This window comes from Zootoca vivipara, chromosome 13 (genome assembly GCF_965207765.1).
Source record: "Zootoca vivipara chromosome 13, rZooViv2.hap1.1, whole genome shotgun sequence".
Classification (NCBI taxonomy): domain Eukaryota; kingdom Metazoa; phylum Chordata; class Lepidosauria; order Squamata; family Lacertidae; genus Zootoca; species Zootoca vivipara.
In genome coordinates this window covers 2,080,435-2,102,989 of record NC_142596.1, presented here as the reverse complement: position 1 = coordinate 2,102,989, position 22,555 = coordinate 2,080,435, and the positions used below count along the sequence as shown (strand labels likewise).

General features: G+C 47.8%; 1 protein-coding gene across 1 annotated transcript; it reads right to left on the bottom strand.

Moving 5' to 3' along the window:
- Positions 1-14,353: 14,353 nt before the first annotated feature.
- LOC132593184 (uncharacterized) lies at positions 14,354-20,678 on the bottom strand. Its single transcript, XM_088656973.1, has 18 exons — positions 20,541-20,678; positions 20,215-20,383; positions 19,731-19,872; positions 19,534-19,652; positions 19,253-19,402; positions 18,675-18,817; positions 18,403-18,517; positions 18,155-18,291; positions 17,850-17,969; positions 17,612-17,726; positions 17,125-17,259; positions 16,808-16,972; positions 16,355-16,513; positions 16,154-16,258; positions 15,931-16,036; positions 15,656-15,718; positions 15,203-15,385; positions 14,354-15,112 (listed from the first exon to the last, which is right to left on the bottom strand). The coding sequence occupies exons 2-18, from the start codon at positions 20,284-20,286 to the stop codon at positions 15,078-15,080; spliced, it is 2,064 nt and encodes a 687-aa protein (XP_088513099.1). The 5' UTR covers positions 20,287-20,383; positions 20,541-20,678; the 3' UTR covers positions 14,354-15,077.
- Positions 20,679-22,555: the final 1,877 nt, after the last annotated feature.

The following is a 22,555-nucleotide window of genomic DNA, read 5'->3' as shown; positions in this document are numbered from 1 at the left end:
CGAGACACCCGCAGACCAACGGACAGGCGGAGAGGGTCAACGCCATTCTGCAGCAGTACCTAAGATGCTACGTCAGCCAGAGACAAACGGACTGGGTGGATCGCCTGCCACTGGCGGAATTTGCCTACAATAATGCAGTGCACGTCTCCACAGGGGTGTCGCCCTTTAAGGCCAACTACAGGCGCGACCTCAGATCTTTCCCGGAGAGGGAGGGGGAGGAGGAGGGCCCACTGGCAGAGGATTGGGCAGAGGAACTGGAGACGGTGCACCAGCAGCTCAGAGAACACTTGGAGAGGGCCAAGGAAGCGTACAAGAAGGGGGCATATCGCCACAGGCGACAAGGGGAGGTCATCAGGGTGGGGGACAAGGTTTGGTTGTCCTCGGAGGGCCTTCCCATTAGAGGGAGGTGCAAAAAGCTGGCGCCTAGACGGCTGGGCCCCTTCACGGTCACGCAACAGGTCAATCTGGTGGCCTTCAGATTGGCACTACCAGAGCACATGAGGGTGCATCCAGTGTTTCATAGATCACTGCTGTCTCCGTACAGGGAAAGCAGCAGGCTCCGAGACAGCGAACAAACCCCCGAGGGAGGGGGGGAGAGGGAAGGCAGGGAGCAACTCAATGAGGCCACGGCCATCCTTGATTCACGGAGAGGGGTGGGGGGCCTGGAGTACCTCATGGCATGGGAGGATGCCCCGCCTTCCCAGAATGAATGGGTCCCGGCCACTCAGATACAGGAGGAATTCTTGGTGGAAGAATTTCACGCCCTCTTTCCCCACAGACCCAAGCCCTGGCACATGGAAAGGGAGGGGGAGGGGGAGGAAGTACTGGAGAGCAGTTCGCCATGGGGATGGGAAGCGGAGTTTGAGGAACCAGAGGAAGAAGTATGGGCGTCGCCGAGATCCACCCAGTCACAGGAAGAAGCAGACTGGCAGCACATTTTTACCCCCACCAGCTCTGACGCCACGGACTTTTTGGGATTCCAGTCCTCCCAGGCGGAAGGGGGGGGGCTCGCAGGACTGGGGGAGGTGTTCACACCAACGGGCTCGGAAAGTACTGAGTTCTTAGGCTTCCAGTCGTCACTGACACCTGGGGGGGACCTGGGGAGGGGAGAAGGGGAGCTTGGGAGGGGGGTGGATGTGAGGGACAGGGGATATCGCGAAGTCCCTCCCCTCCTGAGTTCAAGCCCATCCCCGAGCACAGGGGAAAGCAGAGAGAGTTCCGATTCCAGTGGGGAAGCAGGAAGTCGTGTCCGAGGCTCAGGCAAGGTAGCGGAGCCAGGGTCCCAGGTGGGACAGGAAGGGGCAAATAAGGGGGGGAGACCCATCCCCCCAACTCCGGAATTACGCAGAAAGCGGAGAGGAAAGAGGATGGGTCTACCCAGGCTTTTGTGTTGGAGAAAGACGCGCCAAAAGCCATTCGGAGGTTCTGAACCCGACTGAACGCATAGCTCCGTGTAAATAGCAATGACTTCAGCACTGTAAATACGCAGCACCAATAAAAGAATAAAATGCAGAGCTGTGTAGAGTCGTTACTCTGAAGTAGCCCGCTCCGGCCACTGTGACAGTTTCTGTTATAGAATTGACTCCAGTTCCTCTGCATCTAGTACACTGGTATCACATTGCAATGAAGGGCAGGTTTAAAATAATATTTATTTATTTATTTATTTATTTATTTTAGACCATTTTTATACCACTTAATATATATAAAATATCTCTAAGCAGTGTGCAGAAAAACGCAACTTGAGCAGCAACAAATCTTACTCAAAAAATCATATACAAATGTATACATTTTTACAGAATTACTAATACACATAAATCAACATACTCTCCAAGCATTCCGTTCTTTTAATACTGAAAATAACATTTCTGCCTCAAAGGAAGCAAATGGTGATATTGACATATGAAGCCCTTCCTATAATTTTGAAGGAAAAGGTCACCATTCCACTTAAATTATTTAATTGCAATCCTTCAGCAGCCAGCCATTTCTTAGGAAACGGGGAGTGTTTATTCCTTTATTGTAAATGGAGCCTTACACTGTCTACTCAGAAGGAAAGCCCCACTGTATTCAATGAAGCTGACTCTCGCATAACTGGGTAAAGACTGGGTAGCCTTACACTGCAGTCCTAAGCATTCTTACTCATAACTAAGTCCCACTGAATTCTCTGGTATGTTACGGCTCATCCTCACAGTTTCTATTATTATTATTATATCCCGTCTTCTTCCCTGGCAAGGACTCATGGCAGTTAAATTTTTATTTTTATTTCGTTCCATTTATCTCTGGATAAATTCATCGTACATTTTTTCTTTACAACAATCCTGCAAGGTAGGTTCGGTGAAGGGGTTGTAATTGGATCAATGCAACAGATGTAGATGTGCATTTGGTGTCTCTGTGTGGTGTGAGATCAAATGCAGAGGAAGCTTCCTAATGTAGAAGAGGATGTCCTTTTCATGGGAGAAATGTTGGAGGGTATGAATCAATATCCACTGCTACCACTTCTGACACAGCTCACCTCTTGCCTTGTGGCACTCTCCCAAGAGCTGCCCTCATCCATGCTGGCTCTCACCTAGTTCTCAGATCAAATCTCACAAAGGAGGAGGATCCTGGAATCTTATTCTTTCGCTCTAGGCATGCTTTAATCAGCTGCACACTCACACCCAGTTCCAGCTACAGTGGAACCTCGGTTTATGAACACCTCGGTTTATGAATTTTCGGTTTATGAACACCGCGGACCCATCTGGAACGGATTAATCCATTTTCCATTACTTTCAATGGGAAAGTTCGCTTCAGTTTATGAACGCTTCAGTTTATGAACAGACTTCCGGAACCAATTACACCCATGCTTCAGTTTATGAATGCTTCAGTTTAAGTACTCCGCGGACCCGTCTGGAACGGATTAATCCACTTTCCATTACTTTCAATGGGAAAGTTCGCTTCAGTTTATGAACGCTTCAGTTTAAGTACTCCGCGGACTGTCTGGAACAGATTAATCCACTTTCCATTACTTTCAATGGGAAAGTTCGCTTCAGTTTATGAACGCTTCAGTTTATGAACAGACTTCCGGAACCAATTGTGTTCATAAACCGAGGTACCACTGTATTGCAAATTCATTGAGTTTCTCAGGGGTCCCAAAGATGAAAAAAAAAAAAACACATCCCTCCACTCAGAGCTCTTTCTCTAGTCCACCTTGCTTCACTTTTGCTTTAGCTGGTTTGCTTCCCTGATTTGGAATTGGAGCTAGCAGGACCTGATGCCCTTTGACCCCATGCCAAGCACCAGTCCCCATGAGATAGAAGCCAGTCCCCCACTGGGACCAGTGCCTGAGACAGACAACACTTACCTCATGCATTTCTTCTGCCATGGAATCCTAGGCTGTGTACATGTGATTCCCTGACTATCAAACATCCAAGCACAGACCAGACCCAGAACAGCTTAGCATCATGTCTTATGCCTGCATACCATCCCTGGGACCATGAGAATGAAATGATAATGTTGGGGGACGGCATTTCAGTTCAGACAAGAGCACCCACCTCGATCTGAAACACAGCAGTTCCAATAGCAGAGCAATTGGTGCCTCTGTGTTTACCTCTGCCTCTCTAAATTTCTGGGGATTTTTTAGCTTCTTTGATTAATAGTATTGCACACACATCCTCTGTTTTCATTTCCTAATGAGAGTTACTGTTGTCCGTGATGCATCTTACTGTAATTTGTATTGTAATTTGAATAGTAATTTGTATGGAAGGATAATAAACCAGCCTGGGGAAAATATGACATACTAATTACTCTTAAGTCCCCCTTCCAGGAAGACGACAGCAGTAATTAGTCCATTTGGAGCCAGAAGTGCTCCTTTGCTGGGATTCTCTTAATTATTGTATTTAGTTACATGTTAAATCAAGAAACAGCTGCTCTGTTTGTTTACAAATGCCTCTCTTCAATAGGCAAAGCACTGAGAGCTTCATTTTGGGGGGAAAGTAAGATGTGACCCCATCTCTTTGCATTACATTTCTTATTCCCATTCCCATAAAAGCTTTTAGAATGGTTGGGAAAGGGTCATTGTAAGGGGCACCAAAGAGTCACCATCTTCCCTCCCCCAACTGTGACCCTTGTCTTAAAATGTTCCTTTTGCAGCCATTCCTAAACCTTATTTAAGAACATGAATTTCAAGGCGAGGGGATGCAATTGTATTTCCTGCAAAAACAAATCTCTTAACTCTTCTCTTAGTGCAGAAAGGCACTTCCAAACAACACCATAAAAAGCCATGGCCCCGATTTGACTCTATTTAAGCGGGCGGTGCTGTGGGTTAAACCACTGAGCCTCTTGGCTTGCTGATCAGAAGGTCAGCGGTTTGAATCCCCGCAACGGGGTGAGCTCCCGTTGCTCAGTTTCTGCTCCTGCCAACCTAGCAGTTCGAAAGCATGTCAAAGTGCAAGTAGATAAATAGGTACTGCTCCAGCGGGAAGGTAAACAGCGTTTGCGTGTCAAGACCCCGCAACCACCCCCTCAAGGAGGAATAAAAACACTAGGACACAGGATATAAGGTTAATGTCATTGGGCAAATTTAGGCCACAACTTTATTGATTACAAAATGTGAGCGGTATTGGCTTAGGCATTGAGTAGACCAGGCTATATCTGACTCCTGCCCGTCGTGCAGGTAGTCTGGTAGGGTAAACCACTGGTAGGGGGAGCCCCGTCAATGCAAACCAACTTGTGCTCACCCCTGGGTTCCTGGAAGGGTTGTGGAATGGTTCTAGCCCCGCCCCGGGCTTCGGACAAGATCCACACCCCCAGATTCCTTTAACGGAATACACCTACGCATTAGGGTGGGTCATAAAAAACTTTTTTTAAAAAAAATGTTTCCTCCTTTGATCTTATATCAGGCGTATGGTATAAACATAGTCAAATTTCAAATTTGTAACAAATTGGTTAATATTTAGACCCTGCTCCTACAGATTGAAATTTTGCCTCACTACGAGTGATGAAAACATAGGAATTTGACTCATTTATTCTCAGTATGTTAAATTGTGAACTAATAAACATATATTTTAGGTTTGATGTAGAGCAATAATAGTTGCATACTATTATTTTCTGCAATATTTATTTAAGATAAAACATGTTGATAATTTACATGAAAAACCCATGATTTTGAACAAATAATATGTAACAATTAAGCAAACGGTGTACTAAACAAGTAAACATAAACAATAAACAATAAAACACCACTCATGTTATGTGTTGCGTCAAAACAGGGTCCAAATATTAACCGATTTGTCCCAAATTTGAAATTTGACTATGTTTATACCATACGCCTGATATAAGATCAAGGGAGGAAACATTTTCCCAAAAAAGTTTTTTATGACCCACCCTAATGTTCAACTATATAAAAGGATGTCATATAGAAGAGGGTGAAAGGTTGTTTTCTTCTGCTCCAGAGAAGCAGACACAGAGCAATGGTTTCAAACTACAAGAAAGAAGATTCCACCTAAACATTAGGAAGAACTTCCTGACAGTAAGAGCTGTTTGACAGTGGAATTTGCCAAGGAGTGTGGTGGAGTCTCCTTCTTTGGAGGTCTTTAAGCAGAGGCTTGACAGGCATATGTCAAGAATGCTTTGGTGGTGTTTCCTGCTTGGCAGGGGGTTGGACTGGATGTCCCTTGTGGTCTCTTCCAACTATGATTCTATGATTCTTTGAAATGCATAGATTCAGAGTGTCATTTACTGTACCATATTTTTGTTTTCATCCAGCCAGGCATCTACAAAGCATTAGGGACATTCCTACAATAAGGCAGGGTGAGTCAGCTGCCTCGGTTGGCCAATGTCCCCTGTGCTCGCTTGCTGCCCTCCACTTCACTGGAAGACCCTGCACTTTCCCAGGACTGGAATAATATTCAACCCCCAGTCCCGTTGGTTTCTCTCTGTGCCTCATGGGAGGTTCCATCTTGTCTTTTGCAACAGGCAGAAATATATACTGAGGCAGCACTGTAGCGCATAAAGTTAATATGGAACGTAATCAGGCTCCCCATGTGATTTAATTCCACTCTGTTTTTCATAGCAGTTGTGAAATATTCATTGGGAAGTTTCTGGCAATGAGGGAAATTGAATAATTTTTTTTTGGGGGGGGGGCTTCACATGTGTATGTTCAGACTTTTTGAATGCCTCATGCACTTGCAAGCAAGCAAGCAAGCAAGAAAGAAAGAAAGAAAGAAAGAAAGAAAGAGAATGGGTTTATGCACTGACAACTAAAATACACACACACACACTTCCCTGGAAGTTTGAAATTAGATTTCTGAAGGCTAAATCTAATGCTGACTTTATTCTCTGAGCCACGGGCAAATGTGTCTTTCCTGGGCTTCATCAATCAAATCCAATTTATTGTGTTCTCAAAGATTTAATGTTGTTGGTGTGTATATAGGATTTTTTCTAACCTACCTACTTAGAAAGCTTCTTCCACTATGATGAACAGAGAGATACATTGATTTATGTAGCCTACTAGGAGTCTTTTGCTTACTGAATTTAATTAGCTGAAACATATCTCTCTTGTCCTATGCATGCAGAGAGAGCATTAGATGACTCATGGGATAAATGTTGTTGGTTTAATTTAGAGAAGTATTTGTGAAACAAAATTACCAGGAGGCCCAAGGACTAGAGCTAATGGCAACCACCCAGGTTCCCAGAAAGCCTTGCCCCTCGTTTTCCCTCATGGTCAAGTTTCTCTCAATTTCTCACTTGTTCCAATCTTCCCACATCAGATTGAGAGTTAAAAACAAAAAGTCCTAATGAAAATGCACCAGCATTTTTGTGAGAATTCCTCCCAATATTCAAATTTTTGCATGCAGTTTTGGATAATATACACATTATTTGCAACACTGTTCTCTCTGATGTAAAGCATGTTTACATCTTCTTTTCAGTGATACATGCATTTTTAAGTGCACTTTACCTCAGGGGATGCATTTGGGTGCACATTACTTGGCTGGAGAATTGCACTGCATTGCAAAATGTCTAGGTGTGCGAATTTCAAAGGCTGTGTTTCAGTTCACATAATGTTTTGGGTAGGAAAGTTCACCTTTAAATGTGAACCAAATTGAAATTATCCCCCATTTGTAACAGTGAGTCTTACCTGCTATTGACAAAGGGGCACCATTTTTTATTTCAGTGTTTAGATGTGTAGTGAGAATATTTCTGCCTTTTGGTGAGAGGCCCCACAATTATGGAACTCAATTGCAAGTAATATCAGGCAAGAGTCATCCCTTGTTAATTTCAAATGGGACTTAAAGACTTACTTTTAAAACCATGGCCACTGGAGACTAATTTGGATCTGTAAACTGGATGTGCTGGAGTTTTTTGGTTTGGTTTCTTTGTGAGCTGGTTGAGATACAGTAATACCTCGGGTTACGAACGCGATCCGTTCCGGATCGCTGTTCGTAACCCGAATAGTTCGTAACCCGAACACGCAGTGCAGCGCCATTTTGCGCATGCGCAAAGCGCGATTTTCACGCTTTGCGCATGCGCAGACCGCGCGTGCACGAAACGCTTCTGCGCGCGCGACGAAAACACTTCCGGGTTTGCGCAGTTCGTAACCCAAACTGTTCGCAAACCGAGGTGTTCGTAACCCGAGGTACGACTGTAATTCGCTTTCTTATACACTGCACTTATTTTCATAATTCTGGAACGGTATGTATGTTTTCAATGCTTCATGGTTTCAATTTCAGTTTTGGGGAATATGTATTGTATATCATTGTAAACTGCTTGCAGTTATTCTCTTGGTTCCATGTTTTATTTAAAGGTGTTCCCTCACCTGGGTAAGAAGAAGTGTTGAAAGTAAGTCAAAGTTGCTTCTATGTACTATATGTCAAAGGTTTCTTTATCAATATTTGGAACAGCAAGGATATGGGCATGTGGTCAAGAGTCTTTTACTGTCCACAAGACATTCCTGGCCATTGTGATTAATAACCATCGTGATTAAACGGCACTCGGGCCAAGAAAAGAAGTGCTACATTTTCCTAATTGGTAGATTCTGATAGGACAGGTTACCACTTTAACAGATGACAGTCTTTCAGTGAAAGGGCTGGATTTTCTCTAAACTGCAGAAAATTTCCACTAAGAGCTATTTTCCAGCTCCCCATTCTCATTGCAGAAAATTGTTTTATTGATCTGTTGTCTCACTTTGGCTAAAAACACGATTGCCTGTGTTTTATGCTTCTGCCTTGTCCTGTCAACATGAAGGCTAGTTAGAAGATCGTAGGTAAAATATGTGCTGATATTGGATTTATGAGGGGAGGCAGCAGCCAATAACCAAACTGAACTCTGACTGTCATTAAAAAGAAAAAAGGGAAACAAAAGGAAAAAGTTGAAATCCTCGGAACTGAGTTTGCTGCAAGGCTGCTCGGACGCAGTTCAAGGTTTCTTTCTAGAAAAATGGCTGACATTAAACTGTGCCAAGGATGGATGAAAGCAACATTACTCTGCATCCATTTAATATCAGCATGGCACCCTCCAGATCTGGCTGGTCTACAACCCTCTTCTTCCTTGACCATTGGTCACCATGGCAGGGACTCTTTGGATAACATCTGGATAACAGTCCCAAACATCTGGAAGGGGCTGCACGGGCTACATTCTATCCAAAGGTTAAAGGTAAAGGTAAAGGGACTCCTGACCATTATGTCCAGTGGTGACCGACTCTGGGGTTGCGGCGCTCATCTCATGTTATTGGCCGAGGGAGCCGGCATACAGCTTCCAGGTCATGTGGCCAGCATGACAAAGCCGCTTCTGGCAAACCAGAGCAGCACACGGAAACACCGTTTATCTATTTATCTACTTGCACTTTGAGGTGCTTTCGAACTGCTAGGTTGGCAGGAGCTTGGACCAAGCAACAGGAGCTCACCCCGTCACGGGGATTCGAACTGCCGACCTTCTGATCGGCAAGCCCTAGGCTCTGTGGTTCAACCCACAGCGCCACCCGTGTCCCCAAAGGTTAAGTGCAATTAATATTGGAACAATTGGAACAAAATAAAAAACCACATCTAATATTCAATCAAATATCACCATTTTTACCTCACAATGCTGGTGAAGCTCTTCCAAGCTAGGCTTGGATACAAACTCAGAGCTGGCCCATCACACAGGGCTGGGCCTCTCTGGTGGCAGCCTCTCTTCTTCCTTGCCTCTTCTCCAGAAGCTGCTATGAGCTGCCCAAGGGAGGAGGGCGGCAGCAGTGGGCATGGAGAAGCCATGTTCCCTCACAGCAGCCCCCACTGCCACCATCTCCATTACTCGGGACAAGCGCTGGCTCGTCCTCCTCCCTGAGCTTGGTGGCAGTAGCATGGGCAAGGAAAATAGGGACATTCTGGGATCAAATCAGAAGCTGGGATGGCTTTCATAATTCCAGGACTGTCTCTGGAAAATTGGGGCACTTTGAGGGAATGCAATGGGAGACACAGTTTTCCCATGGGCTGCTGTAATGCAGGAGTGCAAAATCTGTGGCCCTCAGATGCCATGGGGCTACAGCAGCCATCATCCCTGATTCTCCTTACCATGCCAACTGGAGCTGATGGGAATTTGGCATTCAACGACTAAACTGAAATTTAATTTGGGGAAAGAGCTGTCTTTCTGTAACAGCTAATTTTGCTGAATCATTGAATCCGAGTCTTATACCAAGCCTTTTTCGCTTCTGCTATCCTTGATATTTAATAAAGTAATATGGATATTAATCCTGGTCCACACTCCACGCCTCTTAAATGCCAAACTGCATGATTACTTTTAGGATAACTACTTGAACTTTCTTTTTCTTCCGGTGGTGCCTGGCAAATTGTCTTGAATGCTAAAATCATCGTTTCATGAAGTCTTAATGAGCCCATTACTTATGGAAGCATTGAAGAGAGAGAAACCTAGAGGGGATTTTTTTCTTTCTTTCTTTCTCTGGGGTAAGGAAAAAGCCCTGAAAGCATTTGTTTGCAAGCTTTGCCAGAGAAAGGAAGATGTGGCAAAGTTTACCACGGGAAGGAACTCATGTGTCTCCCCCTCCCCTCCCACATGACCCCAAACTGACAATAATAATAATAATAATAATAATAATAATAATAATAATAATAATAATATATTATTTATACCCTGCTCATCTGGCTGGGTGCCCCAGCCACTCTAGGCAGCTTCCAACAGAAATATTAAAAAACAATAATTTATTAAATATTAAAAGCTTCCCTAAACAGGGCTGCCTTCAGATGTCTTCTAAAAGTCTGTTAGTTGTTTTTCTCTTTGACATCTGGTGGGAGGGCATTCCACAGGGTGGGCGCCACTACCGAGAAGGCCCTCTGCCTGGTTCCCTGTAACTTGGCTTCTCGTAGCGAGGGAACCTTTGGTGACAGATAGAATTTGGTCTGTACTGTATTATTATTTCTGAAAGTAGAGTAGGCTTTCTTTACCTCATGGTAGGATGGTTCCTGGTGAAAACTCGAACTGATATTTGGCAGAGCTCTAGTTTAGAATGGGCCCAAGCCATCCAGATCTTCATCACCCAACCTCCAAAAGGAGATGGTGTAAGAAGCCACTGATTCGAAATACAAATGCAGTTCTGGCTCAGTCTTCCTCAAGGGGTGATTGCAACATGCTTTTCTTTCTCTCTTCGATCTTGCCAGCTCCCCTTTGCCACAAGCTATATAGACTAAGCAATCTGAGGCTTTTGCGCATCGTGTCTTCCACTGCAATTGTCAGCCCCGTCTTACTTAGTTTTGTAAGATGAAAGGGGGTAATGTTCCATTTCTATCAAAGGGAAAGAAGTCAGAAGGGACAGGGAGGGGGCTGGAAGGCCAGACATTGTTTGTTCGTTTGTTTTTTAAAGAAATGATCTGGTTTAGAATCAGTCAGCATAACATACAAGGGAACTGTTACTGTTCTTAAATAATCCCTCTTTCCTTAACCATGTGTCCAGAAAAGCCCGAAGCCCGAGTCTCTAATCCCTTGTGAAGGAACCTGGAAAAGCATGCATATTTATTAACACATAGGACCTGTGCCACGCAGGGTAGCTGGTAAGTGATTCAGCCCAAGAAGACTTGCCTGTAAATTTCAGACCTCATCTTTGCAGCGACAATGACTGAATGGACCTCAGGGACAAGTCTCATGTACAGCCACTTGCTTATAGTCTGACTGTTGGCCTCTATCTTGCCCAATACCATCTACTCCAACTGGCTTCACATCTCAGGCAGAATACTATGTTAGCCCTTTTCTGATTGGAGATGTCATGGATTGAACCAGAGACCTTTTGCATGTAATACACGTATTCTTCCCTTCAGCTATGTTTCCTCGCTTACTACTACTACTACTACTACTGTACTACTAATTTATTTATTATTTGTACCCCGCCCATCTGGCTGGTTTCCCCAGCCACTCTGGGTGGCTCCCAACAGAATATTCAAAACACGATAAAAATATTCAAAACACGATAAAATAGTTCAGTGGGAGGGTGCACAATTTGCATGCAGAAGGTCTCAAATGAGTAGGCCTGTAGTTGTAGAGCACGTCCCAGCCCCCAGCTGGTATGGGCCTCTCCAGAGGTTGTTGGACTACAACGACCATCAGCATCAGACAGAATGTCCCATGACCAGCCGTGATGGGAGCTGGAGTTCAGCAAAATTTGGAGGGCAGCCTCTTGGCTCTTCCTCCTCAAGGCACTTCCAGAGAGATCTTTGGAAGTGTACACCATGTAGCCCAACCTTAAAGGTGTGGCCTGATCCAGCAGGCTTTTCTGATGTTCTGACATTCTTAATTCCCAGATCATAGATGACATGGGAGCATGTATGCTCAAGGAGTTAGGCCAGATGTTTCAGGAGGGAGATAATTTTGTATTAACTCTAATTTTGTTGCCAACAGTAGTTGGCCCAACACATAAAACTGTTTTTCTTATTTTAGCAACAATAATGAGGATGATAATTTGGAGTAGGCACAGACCTATGTGAGGAGGGATAATTCTGTCTTCCTTATCACAGAAGTGGGAAATGTTTTTAATCCACAATCCCTTCTTGGAAACCTTTTGAGGGCCATAGACTAGTGATGGGGGGGGGAGTGGCAAAACGTAGGTGAGACAAGAGGAGCAATGGGGGCTGAATTCAATTCTGGTTACATCAGAATGAAAAAACTGTCTGATTTAGACTTCTTGAAACAATAAGCGTACTGAAACACAATTACACCTTAAAATTGGCACTTTTCTAAATTTGTGATGCCTTTTCCCAAACCAGTTTGTAGAAAAATGCATTGTATAAAGGAAAATTGTATAAAGGGCCTTCTCAGTAGTGGCACCCACCCTGTGGAACGCCCTTCCAACAGATGTCAAGGAAATAAGCAGCTATCCTATTTTTAAAAGACATCTGAAGGCAGCCCTGTTTAGGGAAGTTTTTAATATTTGTATTGCTGTATTGTTTTAATATTCAATTGGGAGCCACCCAGAGTGGCTCGGGAGAGTGGCTTTGAGCACCTACTCAAATTTCTTGAGGATTTTTTTAATTTTTTTAAAGCAAACTGATATGGAAATTTGGAGAACTGAACTTAAGTTTGGAAAAATGAGAAATGGAGAGAAACTGAAATTCATAGAACGATAGAATTGTAGAGTTGGAAGGGACTTGGGGGGGGTGTCATCTAGTCCAATCCCTTGCAATGCAAGGTGGGCTTGAACTCCTAAATGGACCCATTGCGCCACAGAGATCTTGACAGATCCATCCAATTAAGATGGATCATCTAGGAATATAGGAACATAGGGAGCTGTCTTATACCAAGTCGGTTCATTGGCCCATCTAGCTTTACATGACTGGCACCTGCTCTCCATGCTATCAGACAGGGTTCTCCCCCAACCCTACTTGGAGAGACCGGACGTGGAACATGGGGTCTTCTGCATGCAAAAGATATGCTGTGCCACAGAGCCACAGCTTTTCCCCAGGGGTCAGGGATGTTTGGGTTTATGGATGTCCACAGGTATCTCATTCCTATTGTCATAGTGAGAGAGAAAAATAGGAAATCAACCTGGAGAAGCTTAAAATTGGTGCATGGGGTGAACACACTTTTGATCTCAGAGAAGACTGTTCCTGTTTAATAAAATTGCCCCGGCAGCAACCATGACAACACGCCGCATAGAGTTCCATAATAGGAGGCAGAAGGATGGTGAATCGGTCTCCATATTCCTTGCAGAGCTGAAGGTCCTGGCGAGGCACTGTCATTTTGTGGCACTCGAGGAAGCGCTGCGTGAGCAGCAGTAAAGCCCGATGTCGGATTGCCGCTAGGGAAGAGGTGGATCTAGCAACGGCTTTGCGCGAGGCCATAGCCACCGAGACCAGAGAGGGGGAGAAGCAAAAACACCCACAATGAAGCACCAGGCTAGCAACAGAGGCAGCTCACGGTTTGAGCAGACAGGAGTCCAGTCCGTCCCAGAGTCCATCCCACGGAGTTGGATCCCTGAGGCTTGGTTCATCTAGAACAAAAGGGGGAAAAAACTAGAATGCCCAGGTTGCCGTGGGGCACATGAACATTGCAACTGCCGATTCCGGAACTCCAAGTGCCGCGCATGCAATAAAACGGGCTACATCGCTCGGGTATGCAGGTCGGCTACGGGAGGAAGGCTCCCCTACTGTTGTTTAGCCTGAAGAAGAGAAGGTTAAGAAGTGATATGATAGCCATGTTCAAATATATAAAAGGATGTCATATAGAGGAGGGTGAAAGGTTGCTTTCTGCTGCTCCAGAGAAGCGGACATGAAGCAATGGATTCAAACTACAAGAAAGAAGATTCCACCTAAACATTAGGAAGAACTTCCTGACAGTAAGAGCTGTTCGACAGTGGAATTTGCTGCCAAGAAGTGTGGTGGAGTCTCCTTCTTTGGAGGTCTTTAAGCAGAGGCTTGACAGCCATATGTCAAGAATGCTTTGATGGTGTTTCCTGCTTGGCAGGGGGTTGGACTGGATGGCCCTTGTGGTCTCTTCCGACTCTATGATTCTATGACTTTGGCAGAGACCTCTCTCTTATTTCTTCTTCTTAACATTTTCTCGTGAGTTTCCCTAGCCTGGATCTTGTCTCAGCCGCTGGAGGTTGCAGGTGAGATGCAGTTGGAGAGAACTGATGAGGAAGTGGGGCAGGATGGTGAAAAGGGACGGTTGTGTACATCCCCATCTCTGAGTGGCAGATGACTCCAGGGGTGCCTGCGCTTAGCCTGAGTTCCTTTTCCTTGGAATGACGGGGCATCCCTCCAGGGAAGTGTGTAGAGATTTCCCTTACTAGCTTACTTTTCACAAATCAAAAGACCCTTTTCTCTTTTTAACAAAAATATTATTTATTCATTTTTTACAAAATGTTTTTTTTTACATTTCAACATAAAGCATAAGACCCGTATTTACACTTTTAAAAAAATATATTTTTATTAAAAGAATGTCAACTATAAAGACAAAAACAATATACAAAATGCTATCTAGTATAGTGTTATCTACCCTTTGCCTATCCTATTCTATACATCAATTTTAACCTCTCTAACTAAAAAAAGTCCCGCTTGCTGTTTAGAGTGCTGAAAGAGTCAATAGAAAGTGTCCAATCCTCAAATTCACTGCCAGGTGGAGGGTCTATCTTGCAGGTGTCGTCTTCCGGGCCGGGCGGCTCCTTTCCTGGCTGATGACATTCTTGCAGGGGTCTTCTTTTCTCCGGACGTCTTCTCCCAGGTTCCAGCAGATAGGCCGCCGTTCATGCAAGAAAGAGAGAAAAGAGATTCTGTTAGAAAGGGCACTAAATCTCATGAAAGTTAGACCCTCTTGTTGCCCACCCCCCAAACAATCCCTGCTGTTGGAGAACAAACAAAGAAATGGAAGAAAGTCGCTGCTGGGGGGTTGCCACTCAAGAGGATGGCAGAGAGCAAGGAACCGGACCCTGGGCCTACACCAGCGACTGGGGGAGCTCCATAAAGCCACAACAACAACAAAAGGTTTCTTACCGCTATGTATGGAGGGTTGTGAGGGCAGCACCACTCCTCTTGGTCGATCCTGATGGCCTTGATGTTCCTGGTGCTGGTCCAGAGTGGATCCCACGGAGAGCAGAAGATGGTATCTCTGCAGCACAACGCTGATGTTCACGTTGCCTTGGCCTGGCGCGACTTCGGACGTTCTGTCACAAGGAGAAAGGGTTTTGGGGGGGAAACGTCACCTCCCAACAGCCCATCAGACGTCCAAATAACTAACCAGATGCCTCACTCACCTGGCATGCAGCTCAGGAAGTCCTGCGGGTAAGGTTCCCTGTGAACACAGTGGAGCAGCCTCCTCACAAGGCGCTGGACCCTGCCTTTCTGCCGATGTTTACAGGCCCGCTGCATGATGTTCAGGCAGCTCCTCCCTGTCCGCCTGAGCCCTTCTTCCTGGTGCTGCTGCATCTCTTCCAGCCCTGAGTGGCAAGGGAGAAAGGTTGAGCAAGGAATCGGCTTTTCACCAGGCAAAAGCTTGCAAAGCACCCCCACCAGAGCTCCTCCCAGGACCAGGGTGTGGGCTAGGGGGATATTTGTGTGTGAGAGAGAGCAGTGAAGTCACATTCCAATCCTCTTGGCATGTTCATCTTGTGGCACCTCTGTCTGCACACACACCTGGGAAGCTGCCTTCCCCTAAAGCCCTTTCTCAGAAGAAGCACCCCTCCCTGCCCTCCGTAAGTCTCACTTACATGTACCATAGGATGCCATGTCTTGATTTTGGATGAAACTGGCATCCCGGAAAGCCAGATGACCTAGAGAGACAGGGCAAGAAAAGGGACGTCATCTCGGTGCAAAGCAAGCGGAGACAGAGGCAGCTCGGCAGGAGGACAGGTATGCGTCTAGAGGCCTCCACCCTTGCGGAGCACTCAGGGCAAGGTGGCCTGGGGACATGCCCATCCTCACTGCCATCGTTACCAAGACGTTTCCGTCCTTCCCTACCAGGGAAGGACGTTGCTTGACTTACCCAGAAGCAGAGCTGCCACCCTGGAGACTGCTGGCAGCCTGTTGGCAGACGGCTTCGTACATGTCAAGGCAGCACTCCGAAGGATGTTCTTGCTGAAGGTCTTGCTCTGTCGGCAAAGGCAAAGGAGAAGTGGCATCAGAGAGGCTTGAGAGCACGGCAGAAGAGCCTGTCACCCCCAAAGACATCCCTGGGCAAAGCTGCCAACAAAGCAGAGGGACCTTACCAGATGCTTGGCAGCCTGGTGGAGAGCAAAGTGGAGGCTAAACTTGTCGGGATGCGCCCACCACTTGACTTGTGGGGCTAGATGGGAAAGAGCCCTCCTTGCGGCCTGCAACACAAGAAGAGAAGAGGGTTACAAATTGCAGGACATCGTCTTGGAAGCTCCCTCCCTCCTACTGCAGAAGTCCACCTCCTTGGCCCTCACCTTGGCCACCTCGTCCTCGTCTTCGAGGTGAATGAGGACGGCGACCAGTTCATTAATGGCTGCTTCTTCTGTTGTTGTTATGGGAAGCCCTTGGTCTCTCACCCAGCCCCGAAGCAGCCCCAGATGTTGGATGGCTGATGCCCGGGCAGAGGCTTCCTCCTGTAGGCAGAAAAGATCAGAGGTTGTGTTTCTCATCAGATCCGTTTCCTTTCTCCTGTCCACCGAGGTGTTTTGAGGCTGCTGAGCCCCCTCTCCTCCTCCTGAGGGAGACTGGGGGCAGGGGTGACTCTCCCCCTGTGTTTTCCAGGCAGGCTTCCAAGAGAAGGTGCTCCAGAGGAACACCCTCCTGAAGCCAGAAGATCTCTGCTGCATGCTAGTCTAAACACCAGCCTTCCTCTTCCAAAGCATTCTCTCCCCCACCCTGTGTGATGTCATGTGTTCCCTAACACTCACATGGGCAGCCAGACCGCAGTAGGTTGCCGCCAGCATCTTCAGGTCTTCCTCTCCCAGCTCCCTGGAGAGGTAGGCTTGGTCTACCAGCTCTATCAACTCTGGGAAGACATCAGCTTCTGCATCAGGGAGGAAATCCAGCAGCGACAGCCGCAGAAGCGAAGGGTCCTACACAAAAGAGAGATTCGTTTCAAAGGTCTGAAAGGCCCCACGCTTTTTCTTTGAGAACAGGCCCGTCAGCATTCTGTCAGCAAAAGAGTGCTGGGCCATGATTAGAATCCAGATCTGTGTCCCCCTCCCTCCCTGTGAGCATCACTTGCCATGTCAGAGTCCAGAAGCAGGGATATCCCTCTGACGCTGAGCTTCCGGACTTGCAGGTGGTCATGTGCCAGCCAGGTGAGGAGCTGCTCCAGTGTCTCCTCACAGGGATAGACCTGCAGACGGCAGCTGAGCAGCTAAAGAGGCCCAAAGAGAAAGAAAGTCTGCAGTGATGAGAGGCTGAGGCAGGCTCTCCTTTTATCCACCACCTGCAGTTCTGCACACAGCAAAGTTTGCCATGTACCTCAAATTCAATGGGTCTACTCTGAGGAGCACTAAAATAGGCAACAGTCCTTGGGCTCAAAGGAGCCTTGACATAAGCCACAGAATATGGAAGGTAAAGGCAGCTGCAAGGTCCAAATTCTGATGGAGGCTGGTTGGAGAACCAAGGACACAAAAGGAGCCGAAGAACACAACCCCAACACTGGGCAGAAAGCAAGCCAGGGCCTCCTTGCTGCACCCATTTCCTCCCGCGTCAGCCCCCCTCACCTCGATGTAGATAGCTGCCGCTACTTGTGGCATTCCGGCAAACTCCTGGTCGTCGAGAGCAGCGGTGATGTTCTCCACCATGGGAGGGATCCACCAGTGTCGCTTTCCGACAGCTCTGAAATGGAGAACCAGATCTGGGTGAGGAAGGGAAAGGCACCGCAGGAAGCCAACAGGGGCACAGTCCCATCCCGTGCCTTGACCTCCGTTTGCCAGACTATTGGGGAAGGTCACCTCTTACCTCACCATGGCAGACAACCCCTGGCTGAAATTCTCCCGGCAGAAAAGTTGGTCGATGATGGCCGCCTCTACTTGCTCTCCAGTGGTGCCGAGAAGGAGGTGCAGAACTTCCTTAGCCCCTCTGTAACCAAAGCAAGGCCACTTTTAGCAGGCGGGTCATTGCCACCCACTCCAATTCCTTCCCCATCCTTGCTCCCTAGCAGCAGCCTGAAGGAGAGCCTCCCTTGGAAAACCAAGCTGGACTGGCAACCCCCCGAGGTTGAAGGGAAAAGGACTCCATTGGCGCCTTTGCAACACACTACTCACCCGAGGAATTCCTGGTCGTAGTGGAAGTTGACTACCATCCCCAGGAGAGCGATCAGCAGCTGTGGGAAGTTCCGGCGCACAGCTGCCTTGTATACCTCCATCCTGAGCATGGCGTGCAACAGGCTGCTGAGATGTTGCTGGAAGAGAGAGAGGTGCAAGTCACTTTCCCTGCTTTTCTGCAGAATCCAGAAACCCCTCGATATTACCCTGGGAAGAAGGAAGCCAGAAAGCAGGTGGGTCGTCCTTACCACTTGGGTGGCAGATTCCGCCAAGGGGCTTTGGTAAAGCTGCTCGGCCATGAGATGGAGCAGTTGTTCTTGGTCGGCCGATGCCAAAACCTCCTTCCATACTCTCTCGCAGTCTCTGTGAATGCAAAAACAAGAGCAATGGTCAGATTCAAGTCTTCTGCTTGCTGCCATGCCACACAGAGAGGAAATGGCAGCAGGGGCTTTCTGAGCAAGCCCTGCACCTTGCCAACCTTTCCCTTAGCCCAGTAGAACCTGCCTGGAGGGCTCCATACCTGAAGGGAAACTGGAGGAGGTATGCAACCACTTTTGCCAGGTGTTGGTGTGGCATGATGGACAAAGCAAAGGCGGCCATGTTTCTGCCCTGCACTGTAGGCCCCTGGGTGATCTTATAGAAGGCCTCCAGCAGCACCTCCACCTGTCAGAGAAAAGGAGAGGGTTGCTGGGAGAGTACAAGGAAGCGGGGCTGTCTGCCGGCGGATCCCCCCACCCCTCATAGAAAGAGGGGCCCCCCTTGACCTGTGCCACCACAGCCATCTTCCTTCGAAGGTACCACTCAGGGTCCTTGGGAGTTTTGGACCCAGGCAGCTCCAGGGCGCCAGTTGCCCCCCTATCCATTGCTGGCCAAGAGAAGAAGCTTGCCAGTCTGCTCCCAGGAGGAGGAGGAGGAGGAGGAGGATTCCCCATTGCTGGACCCATGTTTCTCAGGACCCTTGGCTGAGGTTCCTGTCCTGACATTGCCAGGCCTCTCTAAACAAACATGTGTCCTGGCCACCCAATGGCATGAGGTTGCCTCCCCTATAGCAGAAGAAGTGGAGAATCTTCTTCTCTCCTACCTTTGCAGACACCTTACCTCCACTTTTGTGCCGCTAAACTGCTTGATGAACTCTTGCAGCAAGTGGGAGATGTCCAAGGGGTTGAAGCTGCTCTCGACAACCAGATCGCTGGCCAGGAAGCACATGGCCTCCAAGAGCTGCTCCTCAGGAAGATAGGCACCAAAGACCTGAAGCAAGAGAGGAAGGTCAGAGATGCCCACAGGTCAGGGCTGGGGAGCAGAAAGCCCAGCTGCTGTCTCTGCGGAACCCAGAACATGTGGCTTGAGAGACCGGTGTGCCTTGTGTGACAGCGACTTACCCTGGCAAGAGAGTAACAATTATTCAGGAACAATTCAGGAACTGCTCCTCCGGTGGATTGGAGGACCTTCCGAGCTCGGATGAGGAGTGTTTGGTTCCATGACGTTCGTGCCAGCGTCTCTGCAAAGGAAAGCCAAAGGGTTAGTTCGGGCCTTGCACACCCCACCCCATTCTGGAATGCATTCCTTCCAGTCTTACCTTCTTTGCGCCGCAGGATGGGCAGAAGATGGCAGAGGGCCTCTGCTGCCCGCTGCCTGCACTCCGGGTCTGGATCCAATGCACACAGACAGGAAATGGCCACCAGTTGGCCAAGGGAGGATGCAGGAAGCGCTACCGATGGCTGGGAAGAGACCCAGAGAAGTGACTGATAAGAGAAGAGACCCAGCACCATTTTCCCTATAACATTCTTATTAAATCTTCAAAAGATTCCCAAACATTTAGCATCCTATACAGAAAAAACCCATTTCTTTTGACTTCCCACCCCTCTTTTCCTGATATTTGCTTTTTACTTCTTTTTACTCACTAGGATTTGCTCTGCTATGGCCCAGCTCTGTTCTAAAAATGGGTTATGTGCTGGGATGCCCGATTGTCCCTTGGGCACCTTGCAGGGTGGGCCTAGAAGGGGCAGCCTGAAGGCCTTGTCAGCCCTGCATGGTTGCAATGCTTCCCTTCAGTAACTCACATATTCCTGGATCTTCTGCAGGAGGGCAGAAAGATCTTGCAGTGCCTTCCTTCGGATCTTCCCACTCTTCATCCTGGTGACGACATCCGTAAGTCTGGCCTTCAGCTGGTCCTTCCTGAAGCCGTCGGGAGGAGGATCAGCGGCACCCAGAGAGCCTGTGGTTGAGATGCTGAGGGGAGAGAGGAGTAGCACTTTTGTAAAAAGGTTTTATTGCCTTCCATCCTTCTCAGACCCCAAGCACCACCACCATAGAAATGGACCCGGGGGGGGGGGGGGCTTTTGAAAGCAATTGATTACTGGGGGGGGAGCGGTTCACATAGCATTACCTTGCAAAAAGATCCTCCTCATCTTCCAGGCTGATTACCGATATTTGATCCTCGTCGAAATCAATTCCCTGTTAATGAGATAAGAGAAACAGGAACATCAGAATGTGAAGAATGGATCAGACCCATTCATGTTCTTGTGCTGATCAGGAAAGCACAGACGAGGTAGGTTGGGAAACAAACTGAAAATCTCTGTCCTCCATTTCCTTAGAGACCTTATTCATCCATCCATCCATCCATTCATCCATTTGGAGCATTTGTACCCCTCTGTTAAGCCAAAAAGGCTCCAAGAGAGCCTTCCATGAAATGAAATGCAAGAAACTCCCTAATGGCAGACTTCTCTTGTAATTAACAGTATGACAAACAGAAATACAACCCACAAGGAAAGGGGGCAAGGAGGGCAGAGGAAAAGGCAACTCCCAAGCTCAGGGCCCCAGTGTCTAGAATGCTGATCCAATGGCTGCCTCCAGATGACAGTTGGGGGAGAGGAGGCCTGAGGGAGCTGGCCTGTCTCAGCAGAGGCCATGGCGCTGTTTCCCATCCGCCAGGCCTCCTGTCTCTCTCTCCCTCGCCTGCACCTGGGAGCAGCCCTTCCCTGCCATGGACTGTGGACAGGTGGGCAGCAGGGCTCCCTGCCTCAGCTCTGCAGAAAAACCAGCTGCATCTGGCACCCCCTTCCCCTCCACTGGGCCAGCCGCTCCCCCTCTCTTTTCTTCTTCTTCCTCTGTTTTTCCCTTTCCCTGCAAACTGTAGTACAAAGAGAACATCCAGTATGTAGAAATAGAAAGGAAGCCTCTCCCACATTCACATGTACATAAATCAAAAGGAAGATTCAATCGACTGCAATATAGGACACTGAATTTCCCTTTTTGGCCTTCCTTCTCCCCTTCCAAAGCTCAACCCTTTCTGTGACTTGGTATAGCTCTTTGCCAAACTTGGTGATACCATTAATCTAGGTTCCAGAGTTAAGTCCCCTGGCCATGGCAACCTCCACTTACCTCCAGGTTTCTTTGGGACGCCATCTTCTAATGTAGTGACTGAGCGAAGGTCACTACATGCCACCTCTGCCAACCTCGAGATGCTGAGGATGCAGGAAGCTCTGTTCAAAGGGTCACAAGTTCCGTTGCTAGGCAACGTCAGTTGAGAATGTGGAATTCCCGGCCTCAGGGCCAAGGTTCTAGGAGAGTCCGTCCGTGTGGCCTAGTGGTTAGAGCCATGCAACGCGAGGGTTATATTTATACGAGTTTGATACTTTTTTTCTGTTCTTTGTATCCTGCTTTGCAGACTCTGGTTGTCTCCCAAAGCAGCTAGCATCAATTTCAAAGAAGGGGGAGTGGGGGAGAGAAGTCCTGTCCTCAGGTTAGGAAAGTCCAAAGACAAGACACCCAATGGAAGGGATGTGGAGGCAGAAGGCAGAGGAAGAGCCCCTTTCCCTTGGCCCAAGGAGAGGCCTGAGATGTCCCCAGGCAAGTCCTGTCCTGTCCTGTCCTGTCCTGTCCTGTCCTGTCCTGTCCTGTCCTGCTGGGGCCAAGCTCTTCTGGGACAGAGACGCTGCAACTGACCCTGTAGGCCTTCATGCCCAACACCAGGGGGGCTGTGGGGCTCAAGCCCCTCTCCGATTCCCCTGGGGGGCTTATCTGGCCCCACAGGCAGCAGCAGCAGCAGCAGGCAGTGCCTGGTAAAGGCTCCCCACCTGCTGAATTTCTGCCTGCCAGAAGAATCACAAGTGTGGAAACCCATCTGAAATGGAAGGAAAGAAGGAAGGAAGGAAGGAAGGAAGGAAGGAAGGAAGGAAGGAAGGAAGGAAGGAAGGAAGGAAGAAGAGAGAACAAGAGAGAACAAGAAATTCTGCTTCTCTGAGAGCTCCCATATCAGAAATTGATGGTGCTTTAATGCCCAGGGAATGGCAGGTGGTGGTGGTGATTTCTTAAATCTGTATTTCTGACGGCCATTTCAGGGACAGAAGGCCTCCTTTGCAGCCTCCCCGCCATCCATTCTAGAGGTGGGAAGGAGCCCAG

Excerpts from the sequence above, each read along its gene's own strand:
- LOC132593184 (XM_088656973.1), bottom strand. The coding sequence starts at position 20,286 with ATGAAGAGTGGGAAGATCCGAAGGAAGGCACTGCAAGATCTTTCTGCC. Across the intron at positions 18,292-18,402 it reads CGGAATCTGCCACCCAAGTG|CAACATCTCAGCAGCCTGTT; the intron begins GTAAGGACGACC and ends TCTCTCTTCCAG. Across the intron at positions 15,719-15,930 it reads GGTGGCAGCTCTGCTTCTGG|GTCATCTGGCTTTCCGGGAT; the intron begins GTAAGTCAAGCA and ends CTGTCTCTCTAG.